Source organism: Larus michahellis, chromosome 9 (assembly GCF_964199755.1).
Source record: "Larus michahellis chromosome 9, bLarMic1.1, whole genome shotgun sequence".
In the NCBI taxonomy this organism is placed as follows: Eukaryota; Metazoa; Chordata; class Aves; order Charadriiformes; family Laridae; genus Larus; species Larus michahellis.
In genome coordinates this window covers 2,303,829-2,326,421 of record NC_133904.1, presented here as the reverse complement: position 1 = coordinate 2,326,421, position 22,593 = coordinate 2,303,829, and the positions used below count along the sequence as shown (strand labels likewise).

At 42.1% G+C, this 22,593-nt stretch overlaps 1 protein-coding gene across 1 annotated transcript in view; it reads left to right on the top strand.

Moving 5' to 3' along the window:
* Nucleotides 1–2,573: 2,573 nt before the first annotated feature.
* Nucleotides 2,574–22,593, top strand: part of SMAD3 (SMAD family member 3) — a 77,030-nt gene continuing 57,010 nt past the window's right edge. Inside the window, exon 1 of the mRNA XM_074600299.1 lies at nt 2,574–3,134. Coding sequence (XP_074456400.1) covers nt 2,929–3,134 — 206 coding nt within the window. The 5' untranslated portion in view covers nt 2,574–2,928. The remainder of the gene's footprint in view (nt 3,135–22,593) is intronic.

Genomic DNA, 22,593 nt, shown 5'->3' with positions numbered 1-22,593 from the left:
CCTTATTCAAATTTACCCAGTCGATCGCTTGCGATATGACTGTAACGGAGTGAAGATTAGCCCATGAATATGCACAGAAAATTCTGGAACCCCTGCTGAACTGAGGTCGCAGCGTGAATTCTGAGTGTGGAGGTGAGATTTGAGTATTATTGCAAATTTTCTGGATAAAAAAAGTATAGAACAGTGCCCACGATTTTCTAGACAGAATAGCTAGAACGAAACGGATATGGTCCCCAGCAGAAATCTGCACCGAGATGGCCCTGATGCTGCATTGCCTTGCCAGGTCTGAGACCGGTCCTTCAGGCTCAGTCGTCTTCTGGGCTTCTTTTAGTTGCAAAATGCACTGGACCAAGAACTAGGAAAACAGAAAAAAGATCACTTTAAACTTCACCATGTTTAAAATTGTAGTAAGTACTTATTTCTACATTAAAAATGCACTTAACTTCACCATCTGTGTTTCACTTGGTTCACATGTTCACGTTATTGTCTAAAGTTGGGGGGAAAAAATTTAAAATGAAAGTTTAGATTCTTAACTAATCACTAGGCCTTTTCAGAAAAACACAAACATGCAGCAAGTCAATGGCACTAGCAGCAGTCAGTAATTTAGGCATCCTGCTTTTAGTGTAATTAGTGTCAAAATTTTTTTGCATTGTTTTAGAGGCATCGTGGGACTATTTCCTCAAATGATGTTGGGATCATCTACAGGGGTTCCACATCTCCGTAATTCAGGCATCTCAACCGAGGCAGCCAAAAACTGGGTCAGGGCAACGTTCCAAAATTTTAGCGGTGAGCCTCCAAAATTCAAGACACTCAGGGAATGCATGTTGGGGAATAATATAAGAATGCTGGAGAAAAAAAAAATAAAGAGAAGGGAGTATTTAATTTGTACCCAATATTGATATTTCAAAATTTGTTACTGTCAATTTGGAATAAAACACTGTTTGTTTTAAACCCCTGTGAAAGCCAAGCCAGTTGCCTCTGAGCCTCAGATGCTGTCTGAACCCAGAGGTTCCTAACTTGCCCCAAGGCAATCCAAACGGCTGCCTGATTCGAATCCGCAGGCAGGGGAAGTTTTTGGATGCTGGCTTTCGAGGAGTCTCCCCACTGTGTTGTGCTGGAACCTGGAATATGAGAATGTGGGTTGGCAAGAATCTGCGTGTCTGGGAGCTGCCGAGCAGCGCCGGAGGCTTCCCGAATTTGGGCTCACCATCATCCCTTCTGATAGGATGGGGAAAACTGGGAAGCAACTCTCAGCTCGAAACCTCACAATCTGGGAGCTGGGTCCCCTGAAACTTTTCCCCCTGTGTTCCTGGGCAGCTGTTGTGAGGAGCCGTGAAGCAGCTGGAGTTCAGAAACGCGAACTAGCCTCGGTGGAGGCACCTGGTGCCTCTGCAGGTGGCCCCCAGCCTCCTTGGTGCTTGCCAGGCTGCTGTGCGTGCTGCTTGGCGCAATTTCGGGGTGGTTTATCAGAGAACTGGAGCCCTGAGGAGCTATGGTTTGTGGTTTTTTTCGGGCTTAGGCTCCCTTTCAGCATGGAGGGGGCGATGCTTGAGGCTGGGGAGTGTGACAGCCCAGTCTATCCAGCAATGGAAAGTGCGAAACTGGATATTTACCTGGATGCCACCCTGAGTCAGCCAAAACCGACGTATCTCTACCAAACACCTAGATCTGAACAAACTGTCGTCCTCTGACAAAAATATTCCGTCTGAGAATTTCTGACCAGGTCTGGTAGTAAACATCTCCAGGGTGTCATTTGTGCCTGATACAGGGTAAAAATTATTTGGGTACCTGGTGCTCGGAGTGGAAAGATGAGGGAATGGAATAGTAAATTTAAGGGGTTGAAAAAAAACCCTGCTGATTGTCTGAGCACAGCTGACCAAATCGTGTTCAGCTATCTCTGTGTGGAAACACCTTTCCACAGAGGAAAGAGCCGTGGTGGGGGCTGCATCCATCCCACCCTGCCCAAGGACCCTCCGTCCCTTCCTCTCACCGAGGGGGACTTTGTCGCTTGTGTTTATTTTTGCTGCCTCTTCCCTCACTGGGCTTTCTCCCTGGCACCGCTCCTTAACTCCCCTGTGGGCTTTTACGGCCGCGCTGACCATCCCTGTGAGCCCACGGTCCCGGCCGGCCCCGAGGAGGGTGAACCCGCACCGCCGGCCTCCCTGCGGGGATCCGCCGCCTCGGCGGGTCTCCGGGCCGTGGGGGAGCCGAGGGGACGCGGCTGGGACGGGCAGAGCCCCCGGGGGTCTCCCGGGGCGGGCTGTGGACGCTCCTTCCCGCCGCGGCGGCCCTGAGGGGAGCTTCCCGCCCTGCGCTCTGAGGGGGCTGGCGGCGGGAAGGCCGCGGGCGCCCGGCGCCGCTGAGGGGACGCCGCGCCGGAGCGGGACTGAGGGAGGGAGAGCCCCGTCCCGCCCGGAGAGCGGGGGCCTCTGCCGGGAGCGCGGGGGCTGGCGGCGGCGGGGAGGAGTAGTGGGGGAGCGGAGTTCCCGGCGGGCCGGCCGCCTCCCCGCCCTCCCTCGGCGGCGTGAGTGAGCGTGTTTGGGAGGGAAGGAGGGGGTGGAAGCCGGGCCGGGGCGGCCAGCAGGCAATTTGCATGAGAGACAGACTGGGAATGAGCTGGAGTGGGCGCCTCTCCGCGCACACAGAGCGGGGCAGGAGGGGGAGGAGGGAGCTGCCGCCGCCGCAGTCGGGGAGAGCCGGCGAACTCCGGGCAAAGTTTGGTGCCGCGGGCCCGAGGCGCTGAGGCACCGGCGGGGCGGGCGAACGGAGCGGCGCGGCGCCGGGCCAGGCCAGGCCACCGCCGCCCCGGGGCCGGGCTTTGTGCTGCCCGCGGCGCGGCGGGGCCTGCGCGGAGCGGAGCGGCGGGGGGCGGCGGGGAGAGCGCGGAGCCAGCAGCGGGGCGCTGCCGGCCCTGCCGGGCGAGCCAGCATGTCCTCCATCCTGCCTTTCACTCCTCCCATCGTCAAGCGGCTCCTGGGCTGGAAGAAAGGGGAGCAGAACGGGCAGGAGGAGAAATGGTGCGAGAAGGCGGTGAAGAGCCTGGTGAAGAAGCTGAAGAAGACGGGGCAGCTGGACGAGCTGGAGAAGGCGATCACCACGCAGAACATCAACACCAAGTGCATCACCATCCCCAGGTGAGGGGGGGTGCGGTGGCGGTGGCGAGCACGCAAACCGAGGGGCGCCCCCGGCAGCCGCCGGTCCCCCCGGGGGGGGCTCGGGGGCCCTTCGGTAGCAGCGTTCTCCCGGGGGACTCGGCGTGCTCTGGCACAGCCTGGGAGAGGGATTGTTTTGCTTTCCAGCCCCGCCGCGCTTCGATGCGGCGTTAGTCCTCTCCTGCGTGTCCCATCCTGGCTCTATATATAGTTTAAATTAAAAAAAAAAAAAATAAAATAAATAACTGCCTACAGAATTTGATTGCTATCTAGTAACAAGAGAGGAAGAAAGTAAGAGGGGAATGTGAGGGAGAAAATATGTCTCCAGCTGAGATGAAAAAAAAAGTTGGAAGCGCTCTGGATTACAGTTATTGTGGATACTCTCATTGTCAAAAGTTTCGGCGTGTTCCCCAGTACAGTTACATTCAGATTTTCTTTTGATTAATGGATCAGAAAATGGTTTTGTTTGGGTTGCTTGGTTTCTTCCATATTAGCTAGACAGATATTACTGTGCATATGTTTTCAAATTACTTTTTAAATCGGGAATGCAAATGGCATAGCTGAAGGGGATTGTTTGGGGTGCAAAAAAAAGCATGTGAGGGTGAATATAACTGGTTTTTTTATTTTTTTGAGTTAACATAGGTTTTATTTTTAGCCTCAAGTCTGAGATCGATCCCATAAGACCATTATAAATCATAAAGGACGTGTAGATAAGTATCCCATCTAAGAAAAATTTTCCAAGTAACTTTCGAATAGCTGGCCATGAGTGGTGTTTTAATGCTGAAGAGTTGTTGATTTCTGTGAGCTCAGCCGGATGACTGCTGATTCTGTTACTGATTGTTGTTTGAGGGTACTTTTTTTTTTTTAAACAAAGGCCAAAGTTCATCCCAAATATTTGAATGCTGCATAATTGTGTGCTTCTGTGTGAGAAGATATCTGTGTGTGTGTGTGTATTCATGCTTCTCTCTCGCACAAACAAATGTATGCTTTCTTGGTTGTCAGAATGATTTAATATGCAGTAGCTAATACAAAGCAGCATCTGTTGCATGAAGAAGTGAAGCAAGTAGCTTAGAAATGTGGATATTTGGAACTCCTAAAATTTTCTTCCAGCAACTATAGTGTTTTTTTTTTTAAGGGAAAAATAAAGTCTCCTTATCTTTTTGTTGCAGAATGACTGTGGCTAAGATTTTGGCCAGTTATGTAAACAGACCTCAGCCTTTGTTAGAGCTACTCTGGGTTCGCCTAGTTGGACCAGAGATCAAAACATGTAGAGCTACCACCTGTACATGTGGCCTTAAAAGCTATATTTTTAAATTCTTGGTAAGCAGTGTGCTTTCCACATAGATAATATCCTATATAAACCATTTCCCTGAAATACTTACCATTTCAAAAGAAGAAAATGACTTGAGTAGCCCTGCTGATGTGTCCTGAGTGTTGTGTCTAGCTGATGCTGACCTATTAGGGAGCAGAGCATGAAGCCTCTTGGTGGTACTCTTACTAGTAACAAGGTGGTTTAGATAAGGGAGGAAGGTTTTGATATTTTATGATTCCAAGGAAGCAAAAAGATGGGTGGAGTAGGATGCTTTAATTTAGAAAAATAATGTTAAATCTTGAAAATAACAGCATAAGCAGATGTCCCGAGTCATAAATGTTATCATGTCCAGAGATTGTCCTGGCTGTTCCTGCTGTGCAGAAGTGAATGTCTGTTTCTTCAAGACCTTGCTCTGTTAAAGGAAATCTGTACAAAAATTTAAACATTTCATGTTCACCTATGACGCAGAGCCTGGATTCTGCAGATCGTAAACCTTGGTATGGGGGAAAGTGTGTCCTCCGATCAAGACAGAAGTGTCAGCATATTTTGATGGTAGCTCCTTATGCCTTGGCACTAGTTTTTAAACACTACACTTCATATGTACTTTTATTATTGTTTCGTATGTATATTACAGAGATCCAGATAAGCATGGTTAGGTTAGTCCGTGCTGGACCCTCTGTAGCAGCATACCAAGGGTTCAGTATCTGTATGTCAGAGATTGGGGAATGGTGTGGAAATGTGAAACAACTTGTCTAGAAGTCAGTGGCAGAGCTGGAACTGTAACTAGGCCTTGTGATGTTAAGAGCTGTGTCTTCTCCTCTGGACTGCACTGTTTGTCCTAATGTATCTGTGAATCTGATTATTGTGTCATTTGAAATTAGCGTTTGCAGGACAATTTTAGTATGGTTTTAGTTTGTTCTTGGTTTTTGTTGTTTGTTTTGTTGGTGTTTGGTTTTTTTTTAAAATAATCCTACATATGTCACTTTACTATGTAGTCAAGTAAGTATGTTGGGGGGAAAAAGAGGGGGAAAAAACATCATTAGGGATTAGATCATGTTGTGCATTGTCTGTAATGCATCAGTAGACTGAATTACAGTGGAGCTATGCCAGTGATGACTCCGGCCCAGCAGGAGTAGGGTAAGTCCAAAATTAGCTATTGTATCCATGAGACGAAGCAAGTTTCAGATGTAAAAGTGCTTGAGCTTTGCAGAAATGTTGCTCATGGGAATAAAGGCTACACAGCAAATTCCTGTAGTGATCAGGTGGGATTGTTTGAAGAAAGAACAAAAAAAAAAAATATTTTTGTTATAGGGCTAAGGAATTGGAATACCAAATTTATTCCTGCTGTCATTTTTATCTGCTTGGAACTGGAAATATACGTGCTACACTTTATCTGCTGGCAGATTATTAAATAATGAATAGTTAATTTGTTTGTATGTTTGTTCAGCATGTATTACTTTTCCAAGTGCTCCATTTGTAAGATGATGTGGCAGACACCCCAGGCCCCAGTTTTTCTCTTGGAAGGACCTGTGGCAGGTAGCAAAAGGCTGGAGAGGCTTTCAGGGATTTCAGTGTAATGCTCTGCTGGCAGGATTTTTCCTCCTTTTTTCTGCTGCAACAGGAAGTAGTTTTCACCTGACAAACCTACCAGTCTCAGACCATCTGATTGTTTCTTGTGCCACAATTACTGGTGCTCGGCAGAAAGGCTGGTTTAGAGGACCTTCCTCGCTCCCTCATCTGGTGCACTGCTGCCCAAGCCCATCCTTCTTCAGAAGGGAGCTGCCTTTAAACCTCTGTGCACTAAGATGGTGGGCTTTGGTGTCAGGAGCTGACCTGGTGAGTTGTAGCAAGCTGGGTCTGCATAGCAGTAAGATGTTTTTTCGTACTGTATGGGGTGATGAAGTTGAAAATACACATTCTTTTGTCCATTAAAATATGTCCATTGTGGTAGTTGCATTGTCATTGAAAGCCTAGCTTTCAGGATGGGCGTTTTTATCACTTTTCAGACAAGCTTGAGGATAGTGTGCCATTAGCATGTACCCCAGCACAGCCAGGTGTTTGAGTTTGTGGCCTCTCTGATTTGCTCCATGAACAAGCTTAGGTCTGCTCCAGCTGGTACTGGATTTTTTGAATTTTTGATGGCTCTATTTGCTTCTAAGACCAAAGAGTGTGGTCAGCATGGAATCTGGTGGCAGCAAAGTCTACAGCTGACATACCTGCAGAACCCTATGGACTTCATTGCTCTTGTCCCAGGGGTGAGTTTCTGATACTGTTCCTGATATGAAGAGGGGCCATACCGTGCACCTGACAAACCGTTAGCATTTTGCCCTAGAAATAAAGTGCATTAGGCTGAACTGTGATGAGTTTTTAACTCATAACCTATATAGGGGTCTGAACTGCAGAAGCCAGGAACGTGTGATGAATGCTTAGTAATTTCTAAAAGCTGTGCAGTGTATATAGTCTTACTGATATGGGGCAAGATAGTAAATGCTTTGTGTCAGTGCTTTTTTAGTGGTACTACACATATTAAGACATAAATCTCATGACATTTTGTAGTATATTTTCATATGCATATTTTTCTTTTGAACCTATTACTGTATTTAGTTTTTTTTGTATCACCAGTGGTTTTAGGGGAGCCAGGATTCTTGTATGTGAGGAACACCTTCTTTTAAGTGGTGTTTTTTTTTAATTTAGAAAGTAGTTTGGAAGAGAGGTGGGTGTTATTTCTTGTGCAGCTCATCTGATAAGGATAGAATGTACCAACTGAAATGAAAACATGATGCATTTGCTTTTTAAAAGCAGCTGAACAAGGTGTTCCTTAAACGATTTGAATTTTGGTGGGGAAAACCAGGGATAATACGTGTAAGTGATTTTAGGAACATCTTGGGTGTAAGCGTACCTTCTGTTGTGTTGGTAGTTGACCACACAATATTTACAAGAATTGACCGTGTTCTTAGGATTGCCGTGATACCAGGAAAATATGAAAACTGTAAATATAGTAAGTGGCAGAGGCTGTCTGCAAGACCGTGAAGTATGTTCTTCTTTTGAGAGTGCTGCCTGTCTGGTTTCAGTAATAAGCAAAGGGCCAGTCATAGTTTTGTGTGTGTCCACACACACAATTTGTATTTTATTTTTTTTTTAATGCCAATTTTAAACTACCTTGTTTTCAGTTTGGCCCGTCCCTGTATGTAAGGGGCTTTAATATTGCATAGATTTGTTCCAGAGTGTCTGTGCTTCAGGTTAGATTGGTGTGACGGTGATGTGCTGGAGATCATTACAGTACAGTCCCTGTGCACAAACACAGTCTCACTGCCCTTATGATTATTAGCTCCCTGTTGCCAGTAATTTTACTGCTACAGAGCTGTGTGCACTAACCTATGTACTGATCTGGCTTTATGGGCAGGATTTTACAGCCCTATCCTAACCTTTGTGCTGCCACAACTGTGCAGCTAGCAGTACCCGCGTGAGCGAGTTTAGCTGCGGCAGTGATAGCTGCAGGGTGGACACCGCTTGAAAAATCTATTTGTAACTAGCTTTTGTGGCATTAATGTGACTTTGCAGATCAGATCTAAAGGTGATAAACTGCTAAGTAAGTGTGCATAGGCCTTTAGTCTTGTGTACTTTCTGCCTGCAGTCCCACTTGTCCATCAGTACCTTTCTCAACTTCCTCCTTGTCATCTCCCCAAAGGTCAAACCCGCCTCTCTGGGCACAGGGAGGTTTCTGCTCCGCACAGCCCCCCCAGCTTCTTCATGCCACCCTTGCGTCGGACTCTCTGCCTCTTATATTAGCCTGGATAATAGCACCTGTGGCTGACGTCTAGTCCATGCTATGCCATTTTAAAAAACAAAATGCTACTGTTAAGCTAAAGCTGTTGATAGAACGAGTTGGGAAGCAACTCCGCATTCAGCTCTATTGGCAGAGACGAAGGAACTGGAGAAAGGAGGGAGGACAGGGGAGAAAGGATTGTCCAGCATCACAGCCCCTTCCCTCAAAGTCATGGATGCTGGAATAGCATGTCTTGGGCACAGCCCGTGGTAAAATGTCTTCTCAAAGTTGTAATCTCTCCGTCAGCAGCCAATACAATGCAGAACCTTCTGTTGTTGGTTTGTTGTTTTTTTTTCTGAGATGTGCAGGCCATCTAACATTTTGCATTAAAACCAGTGGTAAAACTCCTCTTGACTTGAAAGACAGCACAGCAATGCTTATATAGAACGTTGATGGGCTAAGGGGAAAAAATGTATTTTACCATTTGTTGAGATGTTTTCAAATATTCCTCTCTCTGCCTTTTTTTCACCTCCCCTTTCTCAAGAGACTAAAATATTTAAAATAGCTTCTGAAAGGACTCATAAGATTCTCATTATATTGTGTAGTAAGTGTTGAATCTTTGTGAAATAAAATGTTTAAAATGGTTGCTTAACTTTTATAGTATTAGGAAAAACCCTGAACATTGCAGTCATTTAAATATAATGAGAAATAAATGCAAAAAATTGATGAAATCAAGAAATACACACTGTATGGGATTATCACATCAGGGATCCAATTAAAATGAGTTCTTCTAATAAATATTGGTTTAATAATGTAAACTTGTGATCGCTATATTATTGCAACAAAAATAAAATTAACAAGATTTAATGGACTGAGCAGCTATTAATTTTCACTTGTTAATTTATTAGGAGCTTCTAATGCTGTTAGATGCACAATAATGCCATTATCCTGCGTGAACTACTTTATTAAATAAATAGGGCCAACCGGTGCTTGAATTAAATTGAAATCAGATTTTATTCCCAAATTATCTTTTCCTGGTTTTTATTTTTATATTATTTTTTTTTTCTAGCTTTCCTGTATTGAGTGCAATTAAATTTTCAGGGATGGGATGCAGCACTCTCTTCCAGTAAGGCTTATGAATAGTCCTAATTAACTTTTGTCCTTGTCTGCCTTGATGTGCTGTGTAAAACGCTTTTTCCAGTCCAAAGCTGATTGTGTTGATTGGCAGCAAAGAGAGCAGGCAGGAGCGAGGGGAATAAAGACAGGGCAGAGGTTCTTGTCCAGACACTCCAGTTCTAGTAGGCTGACTCCACCAAGCTTAGCAAATGTTTGCTAATTACATTTTGTTACACGTGACTTCAGTCCAAACATAAAGACAAGGAAGTTGGTAATAATTGGACTCTTGCAGATTTCACTGGTAGCACAACTTTCCGTGTAACTGAAGAGACAATAATGTGTCAATTGTTGCAGTTAACACTGCTTTTAAGGATGTTTTGAAGCCTTTTAGACCTGATCCTCATTTGCTCCCACATCTCTTTACCATCACTGTCAGACTTGCCCTTAGGCAAGCAGGAATGTTTCATTGCCACTGGTACTGTGGCTCTGTAGAAACAGAATAAAGAGCCCAAGCTCTTTCTTTCTGTGTTAAAGGCTTGATCCTTCAGAAGCATAGGTCACGAATGCGAGCAGGAATAAACTAGTTGTGCATAGTAATAGGAGCCCTATTAAAAAAAAAGCCCAGCCAGGTAAGAAATAATAATGCCCCACTTTTTAGAGGATCACCCAGGAATTGTGTGAGCTCCAGAATAGGAAATCTTCACTGACAACTAAGAAGCCTGTTAAAGCCAATCTTTTGTAGCCACACTGTTTTGGGTACCCAAATTTGCTCATTTAGCGACAAGGTGGTTTTCTCTATCCTACATGGCTGTGCGTGGTGCAGACAGACTTGAGGCTATTCAAAATGAGCAGGACAGGAAATCTGTGGGATTGTGTGCCACAGCAATTTCTCCAAGTCTTGAACCACCGTTCCTTCATTTACAGTGGAGAATTTCCAGGTGAACAGGCGTTACTCAGCGTGATCCATGATTGCTGATACTGGCCTTGCTTGCATCAGGAACACACTGCTGAAGTGGCGGCTGTCAGTGGGTGGGAGCAGCACTGGGGAAAGGACATGGGGAAACACGGGGAGAAAATGGTAGTTTTTCCTTGTGAGTTTGATTCTTCAACCTGCTTGTGTTCAGAATCGTGCTACTCCATGAGGAGTCAATTTGACTGCATTTTTAAAGCGTTAGGAGCTGCTGTTGATGTGGAAGTCATGATGAAATTATAAATCTTACTGGTGAGCCTCATGAAAGAACATACTTAAAAATCCAGTAAAACCAACTTGTTAGAAATGTAACCTGTGTAAGTTTAGGAAGGGTGAATAGGTGATCTTGATAACTTTTATTTGTCACTAGAAATACCTTTACAGCTCCCATTCTGTTCAGCACTGAGGTTATGAGGACAAAGAAGCTGCACGTTTCAGGTAGTTGTGTGACTGGGGTCTGTGTGTGCCTGCCTTGTCCTAGGACACCTGCACCACCGCAGGTGGGCTGTGTGCCTGACCCTGTGAATGGGAGCATCTGCTTTTTGATCTCGGGAGGAACATGCATCAGTTTACAAAAGGTGAGGTCTGTGAATTCTGGAGAGAAGACTGCAGGACACAAGGTGTCAGGAGAGTCTGTCTGCCTGGGGCCCTTGCTTCCTGCAGGCTTTGGGGTCCTCAGGAAGGAGAGTCTCAGGGATGAGATAGTAGGTGGACCGTCCTTAACTCACTTCATAATTAGTAGTTATCTAATCTGAAAATCTTGTTAAACTTTTACTTACAAGTTGTGTCATAGGAAAGGTCAGAGATTATCTTTGAATTGGTGATGTTTGTTAACCATAATGCAATCTTTTTAAAAAAGGAAGTCAAAACAGAAATTTCCTCTTTTGTGGTGAAGTTGCAACCAGCAATGTTTGAGTGATGGATGCTCATACTGACTCTCCCTTTTCACAATACAAGAGGAAAAACTGTCCTTCCTGTTCTAGTTGCTTGAACATGAAAAGAGAAATTCACTTACTCTTCACAGATGTAGAACAGTTAAAGTTCACAAAAATATTGGGCTTAGTAGAAGACATCTGTGGAACATGAGAATGCCTGTTTGTTTTTGTGTTGAATGTGCACCTGTTGCTGCTTTACCTACTTAACAACTAGAGAACACTTTTTCCCCAAAGTTTCTGTTCCCTCCATAACTGGATTTTAAGCGTTGCTGTGTGGGAAGACCCAACTATAAGCATCTTTAATTTTGTTAATACTGGGAAAGACCAGATGTGGTTTTTTTCATAGAGATACAAAGTCTGTGGTTTCCATACATGTGGAACTGTACAGAAAGGTCCTTTTCTTATTGTTATTTGTTGAACAAATTGTTGCTCCCCTTGAGTTAGATGCATAGCCAATTTGTAGCACACATGTAACAGCACCTGGAAAAATTATATCAGTGTGTAAAAAGCACTCTGCTTAAGAGAAAGGCTAATAAGCAGATGGAGTCTGAGTCTTTTCCCACTCGTTTTGCATTTGTGTAATTATATGTATTTCAGTAAATTTACTTCTGATTTACATGCAAGTGAAAGGAAAGCCAGGCCAGCACACAAAAGCAGTGAACTGAAAAAGGAGAGAGGTGTTTGTAGGTTGAATATTATACATTTTTCTCTTTTAAATTCAGGGCTTTTGAGGCTGCTGTAGGTTCTTCTTTGCAGGACTTGAAGCCTGCCCAGCAGAGGCTGTGAGGCCTGAGGGTTCCAGTCCCACGAAGACTGGACCTGTCAGCCCTGGGCTGGAAATGTGGCAGCAAGCCAGGCTGGATTAGCTGGAAGTTTGTTGAAAATGATACTTCTCTGCAAAGTATGATTTTTGGAGGAACTTCTCGCTCACGTTTCATTGAGAGTTTTCTGATGGGCACTAGTGTGGCTTTGGCATTGATCCCTCCACATTTTGTAGCTGAGATACCACTGGTGGCGGGCATGGCATTGGCAGTGGCAGAAGGCGGCATTTGGCTGTTCTCACTGTGGTGGTTTTCTTTCATTTTTTTATTATTTTTTTTTAAGCCATTTTTAACCAGCTTGCATACCAATGGTGAAGGCCTTATAGTGTGCTTCTCCTTGAGCCCCCTTCCCACCTCCCCCGCTCCACAGCTACACAAATAAAGGAAGGAGTAGGGTTTCCTCTTGCGTGGCCTAGATAAAAGTCCACCCACAATTCCAGGCCTTGAACTCAGAAGAGCACAAGGCCTGCTAATAACATCTATCCTTTCTTTCTTCCTCCACCGTCAGCAGCCTGTTAGAGGAAAGGTCTAGAATGGTTATTGATGTTGGCTTGAAAACTCCAAGCAAAACTCCAGTGAACTCTGGAGACCCCAGATTAATTACCTTGTAAGAGTTTCACTGTTTTGGAATGGTGAAATTGCCTATTATTTGCCTAATCTTTCTCCATATCAGCTTCTTGGACCTAAATTTCCCTGACTTACTGAACATAAGCTTCACCATAAGTCAAAACTGTCTTTTTGACCTGTTTAATGTGACTGGTTTGTTTTCAAAACCTTGTGGCTTTAGGGTTTTTTTTTAATTTATTTTTTTATGGCCAGTGGAGTTTTTGCAGAAGATGACTCTTAGAATGGTGGAAAGTGAAAACCAGCTGATTTGAAACCATTGCATTAGAAAGAAGCTTTATAAAATAACTAAATGTAATTTCTTTTTTTAAAAGTAGATAATCGCTGTCTGATTATCAAAGTTAATACTACTTTATAGCTGATTTCTGTCACCAGTACAAGTCTGGGGGCAGCCTGCAAACTGTTTTGAGTTTTGCTCTGAATTAGATGCCATAAATTACTTGCGTGTAGGTAGACAGCTGATCATTGAAGCTTTTCCCCAAATCTGGTTTTGCTTGTTTGGTAGAACTGTAGGCTGAAAGTTCATGTGTAGAGTTGCAATTGCATATTTGTTTTTCTCAGTCATAAGTGAATTAAGATAGGTTTTTAGTTGTGGATTAGTGCATAATGAATGTACATTGTGGTTAGGGAAGCCTGAAAACATCAGGTTTTGTTCCATACCACTATGAAACATTGAGCAAAACGTTTAACCTGCTCGTACCTTACTCTTAACTACCTAGCAAATACAGTACTTGTCTCACAAGGATGTCAGGGAATTTAATAACAGTTGTGAAAATCTCTTAAAATCTCAAGAGAGAGATTCTTTTGCAAAACCCAACACCTTGCTACTTTAAAAAGCTTTCTGTTGCTGTTCAGCATCTTGTTTGTACTAAGAAAGCAGTTTTAATTTTTGTTGGAAACGGTCTTTGAAAATACATAGGTGCTACGTCAGTGAGAATGTTAGAATTCTGTAGATGTTTAGTGGTGAACCTTAACTGGGTTTGCATAACGTTTATCTATTTATCTCTCTGCTAGTGCCTCCTGTACACATGGAATATTTTGACTGGTTGATACACATCATACCACAGTGGTCTGCTACTGAGCTGAAGTTTGAAGTCTGTTAGCACAAGTCCAGGGGAAACGCTATACGTGTAGTCTCATGTTTTCATTTAAGTAATATTGTATAACCATATGTAAATTTAATGCCATCCAAATACAAAATGTTAAATGAAATAAATGTGCGTCTGTCAAGTGATTGTGCTGCTGTTAGTGGACTTTTACAACCATGACCCACAGCAACATGAGTTGGAAAAACTAAGCATTTCTTTACCTAAAGCTTTGTCTTTTACTGAATATTTTGGCAGCCACTGAGAGTAGTGGGCAGTCACATCTATTTGCTTTAAAACTCCTTTGCATCTGAAGACTTCTGGTGAATTGTTCCGAAAGAGATGACTGAAAACTAATAGCTGGCCATCTGGCTGGAAAAAACATTATTAATTAAGCTTTGTCTTTTAAATCATTAACAAGTTTGAAATAAATGCTCTTTTGAAAGGTATTGAAGCAAGTTGAATTTGGATGCTTGCTGTGGGAAACAGTGTATTTAGTGTATCTCCTCACTAAAATGAAGGATTTAGAATTAACGCTTGAGATCATGGGTACTTAGATTTCCTAAGAGCAAAACAACCTCCGGATTAGTCCTTGTGTGTTTTAAATGGTTACTTTCTTTGAAGGACAACAGTTAAGCTCTGATGCTGTCAGCTACTCACATTTAAAAATTATTAAAAAATTATCTTTACTATACAATGTTCACTGAGTTCCTTTAAAGACCTTTTCATTACGGCCATTCCACAACCTGTTGAACGGGCAGCCTTCAAAGTGACCTCTCATTTTATATCATGGATCTTAAAAGTCCTTTATAGCAGAAGGATTTTTACCCCCTTTTGCTGATGCGGAGAGTGAAGTCCCAAGAACTTGGTTGACTCACCCGAGGTTCATGGGGGACAGAGGCAAAGGAATGTTTAGGGTGCAGACATCCTAAGGCCCACTGCAGTGTTCCATATACAAGACAGAAGTGACATTACTCTTGAGAGTGTGTCTTCCCATTCTCTGGATAGAAAACAGGAGTCGGTTTGAAAGCTGCTCTTTTTGCATTGCACCAATAATTTGTAACATATTCATAATGTAGCACTGATAAATGTATTCATAAAACTAATTTTCATTTAAATACAGGAAGAGGTCTCTAGAATTTTAGAATCACAGAATCATCGAATGGTTTGGATTGGAACGGAGCTTCGAAGATGATCTGGTCCAGCTCCCTGCCATAGTCAGGGACATCTTTCACTACATCCAGTTACTCAAAGCTCTGTCCCACATGACTTTGACGCACTTCCAATGATGGGGCATTCACAGCTTCTCTGGGCAACCTACATACAAAGAAAGTATGAAAGTGCTGAGGATGTACCTCCTTGGATACTCGAGAGATGGTATTTCGTTCTGCATGCAGACTTAAAATGGGCACAGATTATTTTCCAGACTTAAAATGGGTACAGGTCCCTATTGTCTTGATTTTTCAGTACCTTAAGTGTACCTAGCAATTCTTATTGATATGCTTGAGGGCCAGAAGAACAAGCTTTCGTTAAAACCTGTCTGTAAGTATCGTAGTTACTAATGATTGCGCTTGGAGAACACTGTCATAGGATATCAGAAGAACTGTATAGCCATTTATATACGTGGAAAGGTGTTTAACCATAAAGGGAGAACTCTTAAATAGTGTTCTGGGTTAAAATAACAGTTTCATGTAAAGAACCCCTCGGGTTTTTTTCCTCCCTTCAGTTTTCCGTTTTTTGCTAATGGTGGCTGTGCTGTGAAATATTTGGTGTGTGAGACACGTGAACGCATATAAGCAAGTGAAGGCCTTGGAAATCGTGGCTTGAAGTTGAGTTTTGTAAGTCACTGCTTTGCATGCCAGGCTCTACTGGCTTGAAAGCCCTGTTGAGATAGCTGCTTCTAAACAGGAATAAAAATAGACATTTGAGTGTTCTGATTTTAGAAAAAAAAAAAAGGCATTTATTGGATTATGATTGGCTGGCGACTTTGAAGCTGGAGACAGTTTTATGTTACAGAGCTTCTCACTCTGCTTATTCTCTCAGTTCCCGTTCTTCCCCCCCTCTCTTTTTCTTTTTTTCTTTTTTTCCTCTTTTCTTGCTTTGTGTTTTTAGGATGGCATTTCAGTGTTTCTGCTGTACTGGCAGGCCAACTATTCCAGAAGAAAAATAAAGAAGAAAGGTGGGAGGTAGAGCTAATGAGCACTAATAGTCTGTTATTAATTTGGCTTTTGAGTGCTTACATTCAAAGTTTATATGTCTCCAATTTATCTGGTAGTTGATGAAAGATCTGCTTGCACTTGAAGCCATTGATTACATGCATTTTAACAGTCTTTGTGCACTTTGGTAGAAGAGAGGAAAAGTAGGAAGTTTAGGACTGGAGAGAGGCCATTAGAAGTTCTTTGTGCATTTTATATTTTTTTACATATGTGCACATATATTATTTTTTTAAATATGTGTATATAAATAAATAAAAACTTGTGTCCAGTAGAATTACTTCAAGTAGAAACTGGTATTTTAATTAACCATTCTATGGAGGAAACAAAAAAAAGAAAGTATTGTAACTTCATTTAAAAAAAAAGTTAACGGTCTATTAACAGTTGAACAAAATGCGAACAGCCCTTGTTTAGAATGTACATGTGCCTACAAAAATGAAATAATGGGATAGTGGTTTTCCAGTCAGCTCTAATGCTGATCAGAGATTTGAGTTGCTTCAAGGGCATAAAAGCAGGGAGAGGGAATTCCACAGGGATTGAATTGTGGATTGCATGTGGATATGGAATTCCTTCATCCCTCCTGGGGAAGGGGCCATGGTGCTGTGTGGCCCTGCTAAAACTGTTTTGTGAGGTGCAGCGGACCATAGACTCTTTCCTAATTTGTGCCTTTGTGACTTGCATTCTCCTCTGTGTGTGTGTGTGTGGTGGCTTTTTTTGTTTAAATATTATTTTTCTATCTTGTGCTGTGTCTGAGAACCTTAAACAACAGGGAAAGATGGTTACTTGGAGGGAAAGGAAATGAACAAAATTGTTCTTTATTATGAAAACAAAAGTGTGACAATGTTTAAAACAGTCCAGGCATAGGTATTCTTGGTTTTGAAGCCTGAGTGGGATTTGATTTTTCTTATTAGTGCAGTAAATCACATATTTTTTTCATCTGTGTGACTTCAGGACTGTCATTTTTGCATATGCAGAGTAGCTTTGAATTTACATCGCTATGAGAGAATAACTGGGGAGGCGTAAAAGACTTTGTCGCACTTTTGCTTTAGAATCACATCTTGGTTTTACAGATCATATCGTATTTCATCCTTAATTTTGGTTTGCAGTCACTGTGCTACTTAGAGCTATGAAAAATATTTTTCTAGGTTCATTTGAGGGTTGGGTGTTTTCAAAAGCTGGCTGAAAGTTGGTGCAGTGTAACTGCATATCTAATGTATTGCTATAAATTAAATCACTGAAGAAGTATTTTTAGAAGGCAAGGATTATTTCAAAACACAGGCCATAGCTTTTCCAACAGCGATTCAGTAAAGTATTCCTGTCGGCTAAAAATTGCACCTCACGTTGAGTTGGATCTAATGCTGGCTTGCAGGATTTTTTTAATTTACTTTTTTTGTACAGCAAGTGAGGTTGTTATTCAAAGGTACTTAGCTTCTTTAGAATAAATATGTCTTTAGAATAAACAGGAGACAAACATGTCTCTTGGTTCACAAAAACTGGTATGCATAGTTTGTTTTGTAGCTATCATGGGGACTGAGGTCTGCTGCTTAATCTGAAATGGGCGATCCTTTGGGAATGCAGTGTACAGGCTTGCTCAGAGGATAACCTTTCTCCGGTTTTATTTTGTGGTGTTATCTACTGGCACAAAAGACTGGAGGAGGAGTAAGCAAGTGAAGTGTTTAAAATTTGCATATGTTTATATCTACTGCAATAGTTTTCAGGGATTGAACGGGAGGTGATTAAGAAAACTACGTTCATGTGTGTTGTGCAGCACAACAGGGATGAAACAGTTCCTGCAGTCTTTTATTTCAGGAAATTTTAAATAAGTTTTCCACAGGCTGAAGAAGTTGAAAGCCATCGTGAATGCATGCAGTTGGCTGGCAGATGCATCCAAGTCAGCTCGTCACAGCAAGCGGTGTTATGTTGGTGGAAGTTGTGATAGCAATAACCCCCCACTTTTTTTGTCAGTAATTTTTCATCTTGGACTTTAGCCCCAAATATTTTCTTAATATGCCAATAAATGGCAGAGTGGATTTGGACAGAGTAGGCATCTCAGGCTGCACTTTTGGGAGTTGGATTCAGTGACCTTTATGGGTCCCTTCCAACTTGAGATACTCTATGGTCCCGTGATTCTGTGTCTCATAAATGTTTTTTGGAAGCCAAGTTCATTATAACAGAAATGACAATTTCCGAATTATCTCATTTCCATGTACTTTTATGCTGTCATATCTCTACATATTATGATAATGATACATCAGTAACATAATTTTATTTATGGTTTCAGCTTCTACAAGCATAGTTCTTGTTACCTACAAACCACTGCAGGAATATTACTCACTGGGCCAACCACTTGACTTTGAAGAATGTGACTATGATGAAGTGTTATGTTTTCTCACCTCCTACGCCAGTGACTGGTAGTTTCTTGTCGTTGTTGCTACCGGGGACTGTTCAATACAAGTTTGTGGCTTTACTAGCAAATAGGTATGTCCTGATTCCCTGGTGAACAGGCATCTAACCACATGCAAAGCCATTACTGTTGGCCATTTGGTAACTGTCCTTACAAGGTGCCTCTGAAGTGACTAGCAGTGAAGATGCAGATTCCTTTATGCCTTTTGATGTCCCCTTCAAAGAAAAGACTAAATGATGTCTCATTGTGTAAGGTAAGTAGCCTGTTAGTGGTCATGTCCTCCAATAAAGAACTTGAGCTCTTGAGATATCCTTAGTCTAGCACTTTTCATGAGGGTTGAAACCATTTTGCATCCCAGAGCAAGGTGTTACAACAAAGTGAAGTGTGGGTGCAAAACTGTCTGGGCGTTGCTGGACTCTGCAGGGATTTGGTGTTCTTCGTGTGGAACGTGAGTAACCTTGTGGCCCTTGTGCAACAAGTAAATGAGCAGCCTTTGAAATATTCCTCTCTTCTTAACAGAGTCTGGCTTTCTGCAATTTGAGCATTTGTTAGTACGCAGATAAGCTAATTGTACAAGAGACAGCATTACCTGGCAATTGCTTAGTCTTCCCACGTGCAATAATCTGCTACCCAGATATGTTGGAAAAACGCAGATGTGAAGTGTTATAACTTTATGGAACTCTTTTCTTCATTGAAAATTAGATAGACACAGTGCATTTTGTCAGAGATGAGAATATTTCAGAACATGGATGTGGAACTGTCAATGACAGGAATTGTGTCTGGAGTGTACTGAGTGAAAATAAGCTTCTTAAAATCTTTTTCCTTTAAGTTACATCAAAAGAATCTTGTATAATTTTAACATATTTTTATTTTTAACATAACATATTTTAACATAACATTTTACCGTCAGGTGGTGGTATTCATATGCATCTCTAATCAATGTGGCATTACTTTTCCTCGTCTTTTTGCCTTAGTTGAAGCCCTTCATGAGATTATTTCAGCTAAAACCTCTCATTGTCTGGCATTTGGTCTCTTCCTCTGCACTAGCAATGCTTAAAGTGATAGATCAGCACCTAATAAAAGCAGGATTATCTCTAAGCTGAAAATAAGTAGAAAGAGCCTACTGTGGAAATTACAGGGTTTGCTTGTCGTTACTGATTCATTTCGTAATACGTGTAGTAACTTTCAGTACAATAATCAGCAAGGTGAGGGTCTTCAGAGGACTTTGCCACTAACTGGTTTTTACTACCTGCAAACTATTTAGACTTTGTCTGTTCAAACTGTTCAGATGATCTCTCCCCAGTCATGCAAATATCGCAAGCTGTTCAGCTTGTTCATTTATTCTGTTGGAAAGGCAGAGGGGGAAAAACAGCCTTGACTTGCACCCTGGAGGGACGCTACGCAAAACCAGTCTAAGGTTTCTGGGGTGGGAGCTGTGGAGTTTTCTATTCTTTTGTTTATTATACTTTGCTTTCTGTCATCTCTTAGCAAATAATGAATAACAGTAATAGTATGCTGGGAGACATGAAATCTGGAAGTGTTTATTACAGTATGTGTGTGAACCATAGTCATCACCAGAACTTATTTTCTCACAGACTGGTCTAGTAACCGCCTGGGGTAAGGAGCTTCCAGCTATCTCTGTAATAAGGTGTCAGGGACTCTGGTATTTCTGCTTCCCAGGTTCCCTGTGCATAGCAATTACTGTCCCTTCTGCAATCAACACCTGTCTCTAATTTCCATTAGTAACAAAGGACTTTGCCTGCTGGATGAAACCCTTTGCTGTTTGTGTATAGAGTACTTTGCTTTTACAGTCAAGGGCTAGGAAACACCACAAAAGCCGATAAAAGCTAAGTGAAGCTGTTGCTGCAGTAGGCCTAAAACAAACATAAAAATTTGAGGTTTTTCCTTCCTTCCCTTCGTGGTTTATTTTTGTCTTTATTTTTGATATGGGGGAGGGTGTGAGTGGGGAAGATTTATCTCTAAGCATCAACACTGAAATTCTGTTGGGGTTTGTGCATACTGTTTGTTGGGCTTTTTTTTTTTTTCTTTAATCATCTTCCCTTCCTTTAAGAACTGCTTTCTTCAAATTAAGATTTCCATGGTCTTAGTCCTGCAGTGGGCTTCCCATGGTCAGCCCTGTGTCCATGTAGAGCTGCAGGAAGCCCTTTTGCCCTGTGAACACTTAAGATGAGTAATAATGGTCCCACCAAGTTCACATGCGCTTGAAGTCAGACATGTTCTGAAGAGTCTTGCCAGATTGAGTCTCATAGAAGTCAGTGGAACTAATCACTCATCTAAGTCTAACCATACAATTCCCCTCCTAAAACCTGCAGCTGCTCATGCATGGCTGTGGTGTTGCCTGAGGTGGTGTCAGATACATGTTTTTCTTAGGGAGCTGCTTTGCCTGCAGTAATATTTTTTTAAATTTTATTTTTCACTTTTCGTAGCAGGTCTTTTTAACAACGGGGTTGTTGCTACTTTGGACTCTAAAAGCATTTTGGAGAGGATCGCTTGTGGAGTGACTTTTTAGCTTGCAGTGACTACAGTCTGCTTACTAAATATATATTTTATATTATTCTTTGGGATTTTAAAGAAAATGGAACATCAGATAATTAGTTTAGCTTTTTGTTTCTAGAAATCACATCTCTACTGGCAAGCAAATGTAAAACAGAAGGAAGTGTTCTGGGACTGCATGAGGATGCAGCTTCATGTTACACATCTGATTTAGTCTAATAGTAGATTGCCATTAAAAGGCATAATCCCATTTCTGTCTGTCTGAGTTTGCTGCCTGCTTGCGCGGAGTTTACTCTTGTTCTTAGAGTGGCTTTTTATCTTTATGGCAACAAGATCACCTGGCTTGATATCTTGTAAGTTGTACACTTTTAAATCAGTCTTGGGGGTAGAGTTTTGACCTGTGTATTGAAATCAGTAACCTGTACAAGTGTGTCTTCTAGAAATGCATCCCATAGCCATTTAAAGATACCAAGACAGAGATTCCACTGTGTTCTCCATTTTTTTTCAACAGCTAATAATCTCCTCACATTAAAAAAACCAAAACAAAACAAGTACCATATTTCAGCTGCAATTGGCCTGGTGTCAGCTTACAGCATTGCTTCATTATACCTCTCTTGGCTAGACTGAAGAGTCCTTCAGTATTCACTTTTTCCCCTCCAGTAAACATACTCTTACATTGCTGTGATTCAGTCATCATTCGGTTATTGGCTTAATAAAAACAATGGATTGAAATTCTTCTATCTTTCATTTTAATACACTTTCTTTAGCCCTGAATTGTTTTTGTGGATATATTTTAGCAAGCTGTACACAGCCAATTTTCTTACAAAATTCTAAACGTACTATGTCTAGACAATTACCTTTTATCAACCAAATTTATTCTCTAACAATGAAAGTAATTATGAGAAGACCTTAAAACCAGATTGCCCACAGTTGTGGCGGTCTATAATTCTGCTGTGGTCTTCTAACTTTTTTTACTGGAGATAAAATTTACCATCTACCTGCCTCTAGAATTCCCTTACCCCTCAGCTGATGTTAAATTTTGTCTCATGTTCAGTGCGTGGTTTTTTTTTTTTAATGTTTTGGTTTGTGTGCCCGTGTAGCTTGTGCAGTTCTTCAGTGGAGCTTTCTGAAGAGCAGTTGTCCCCAGAAGCACAACTTTTGGGTCTGCTGGCTTCAAGAGGGTAAAGGCGCTTAAGTAGCATACTGTGTTGCTGACTTAGTCTGAATTAAAGTCTGTGGTTTGCCTCAGGATTCGAGAGGGATGGGAGAGAGCATGTTGGAACATGGGTGTCCCCATGGCCTGACACTTCTGAGTCTGTGGAAACAAAACTTCAGAAATTCCTCTGTGTAGAGGCAGTGGGAGGTGAGGCAGCTTGCCACGGACCTGACATCTGACTCAAGAGGCTTGATTCTTTCTACCTGGAGAAGTCCTGGGATTATTTTTAGTCCTTCTGATTCTGCTTAGAATTAGTTTTGAATAGTATGGACTATTGTAAGAAGGCGGGCCAATTGCCTGGGAAGGTATCTGAAGAGGTTTCATTAAAAAACCTGTCACCTGTGTTGGAGTAGAACAATGCTGGGTGCTGGACAAGCTCACGTGTGCTATGCTTATCACCAACAGTGAAGCAAGTCAGAGTTTGGATTTGAGTGTGATTTCCGTAATTTTATTAAAAATGGAAAT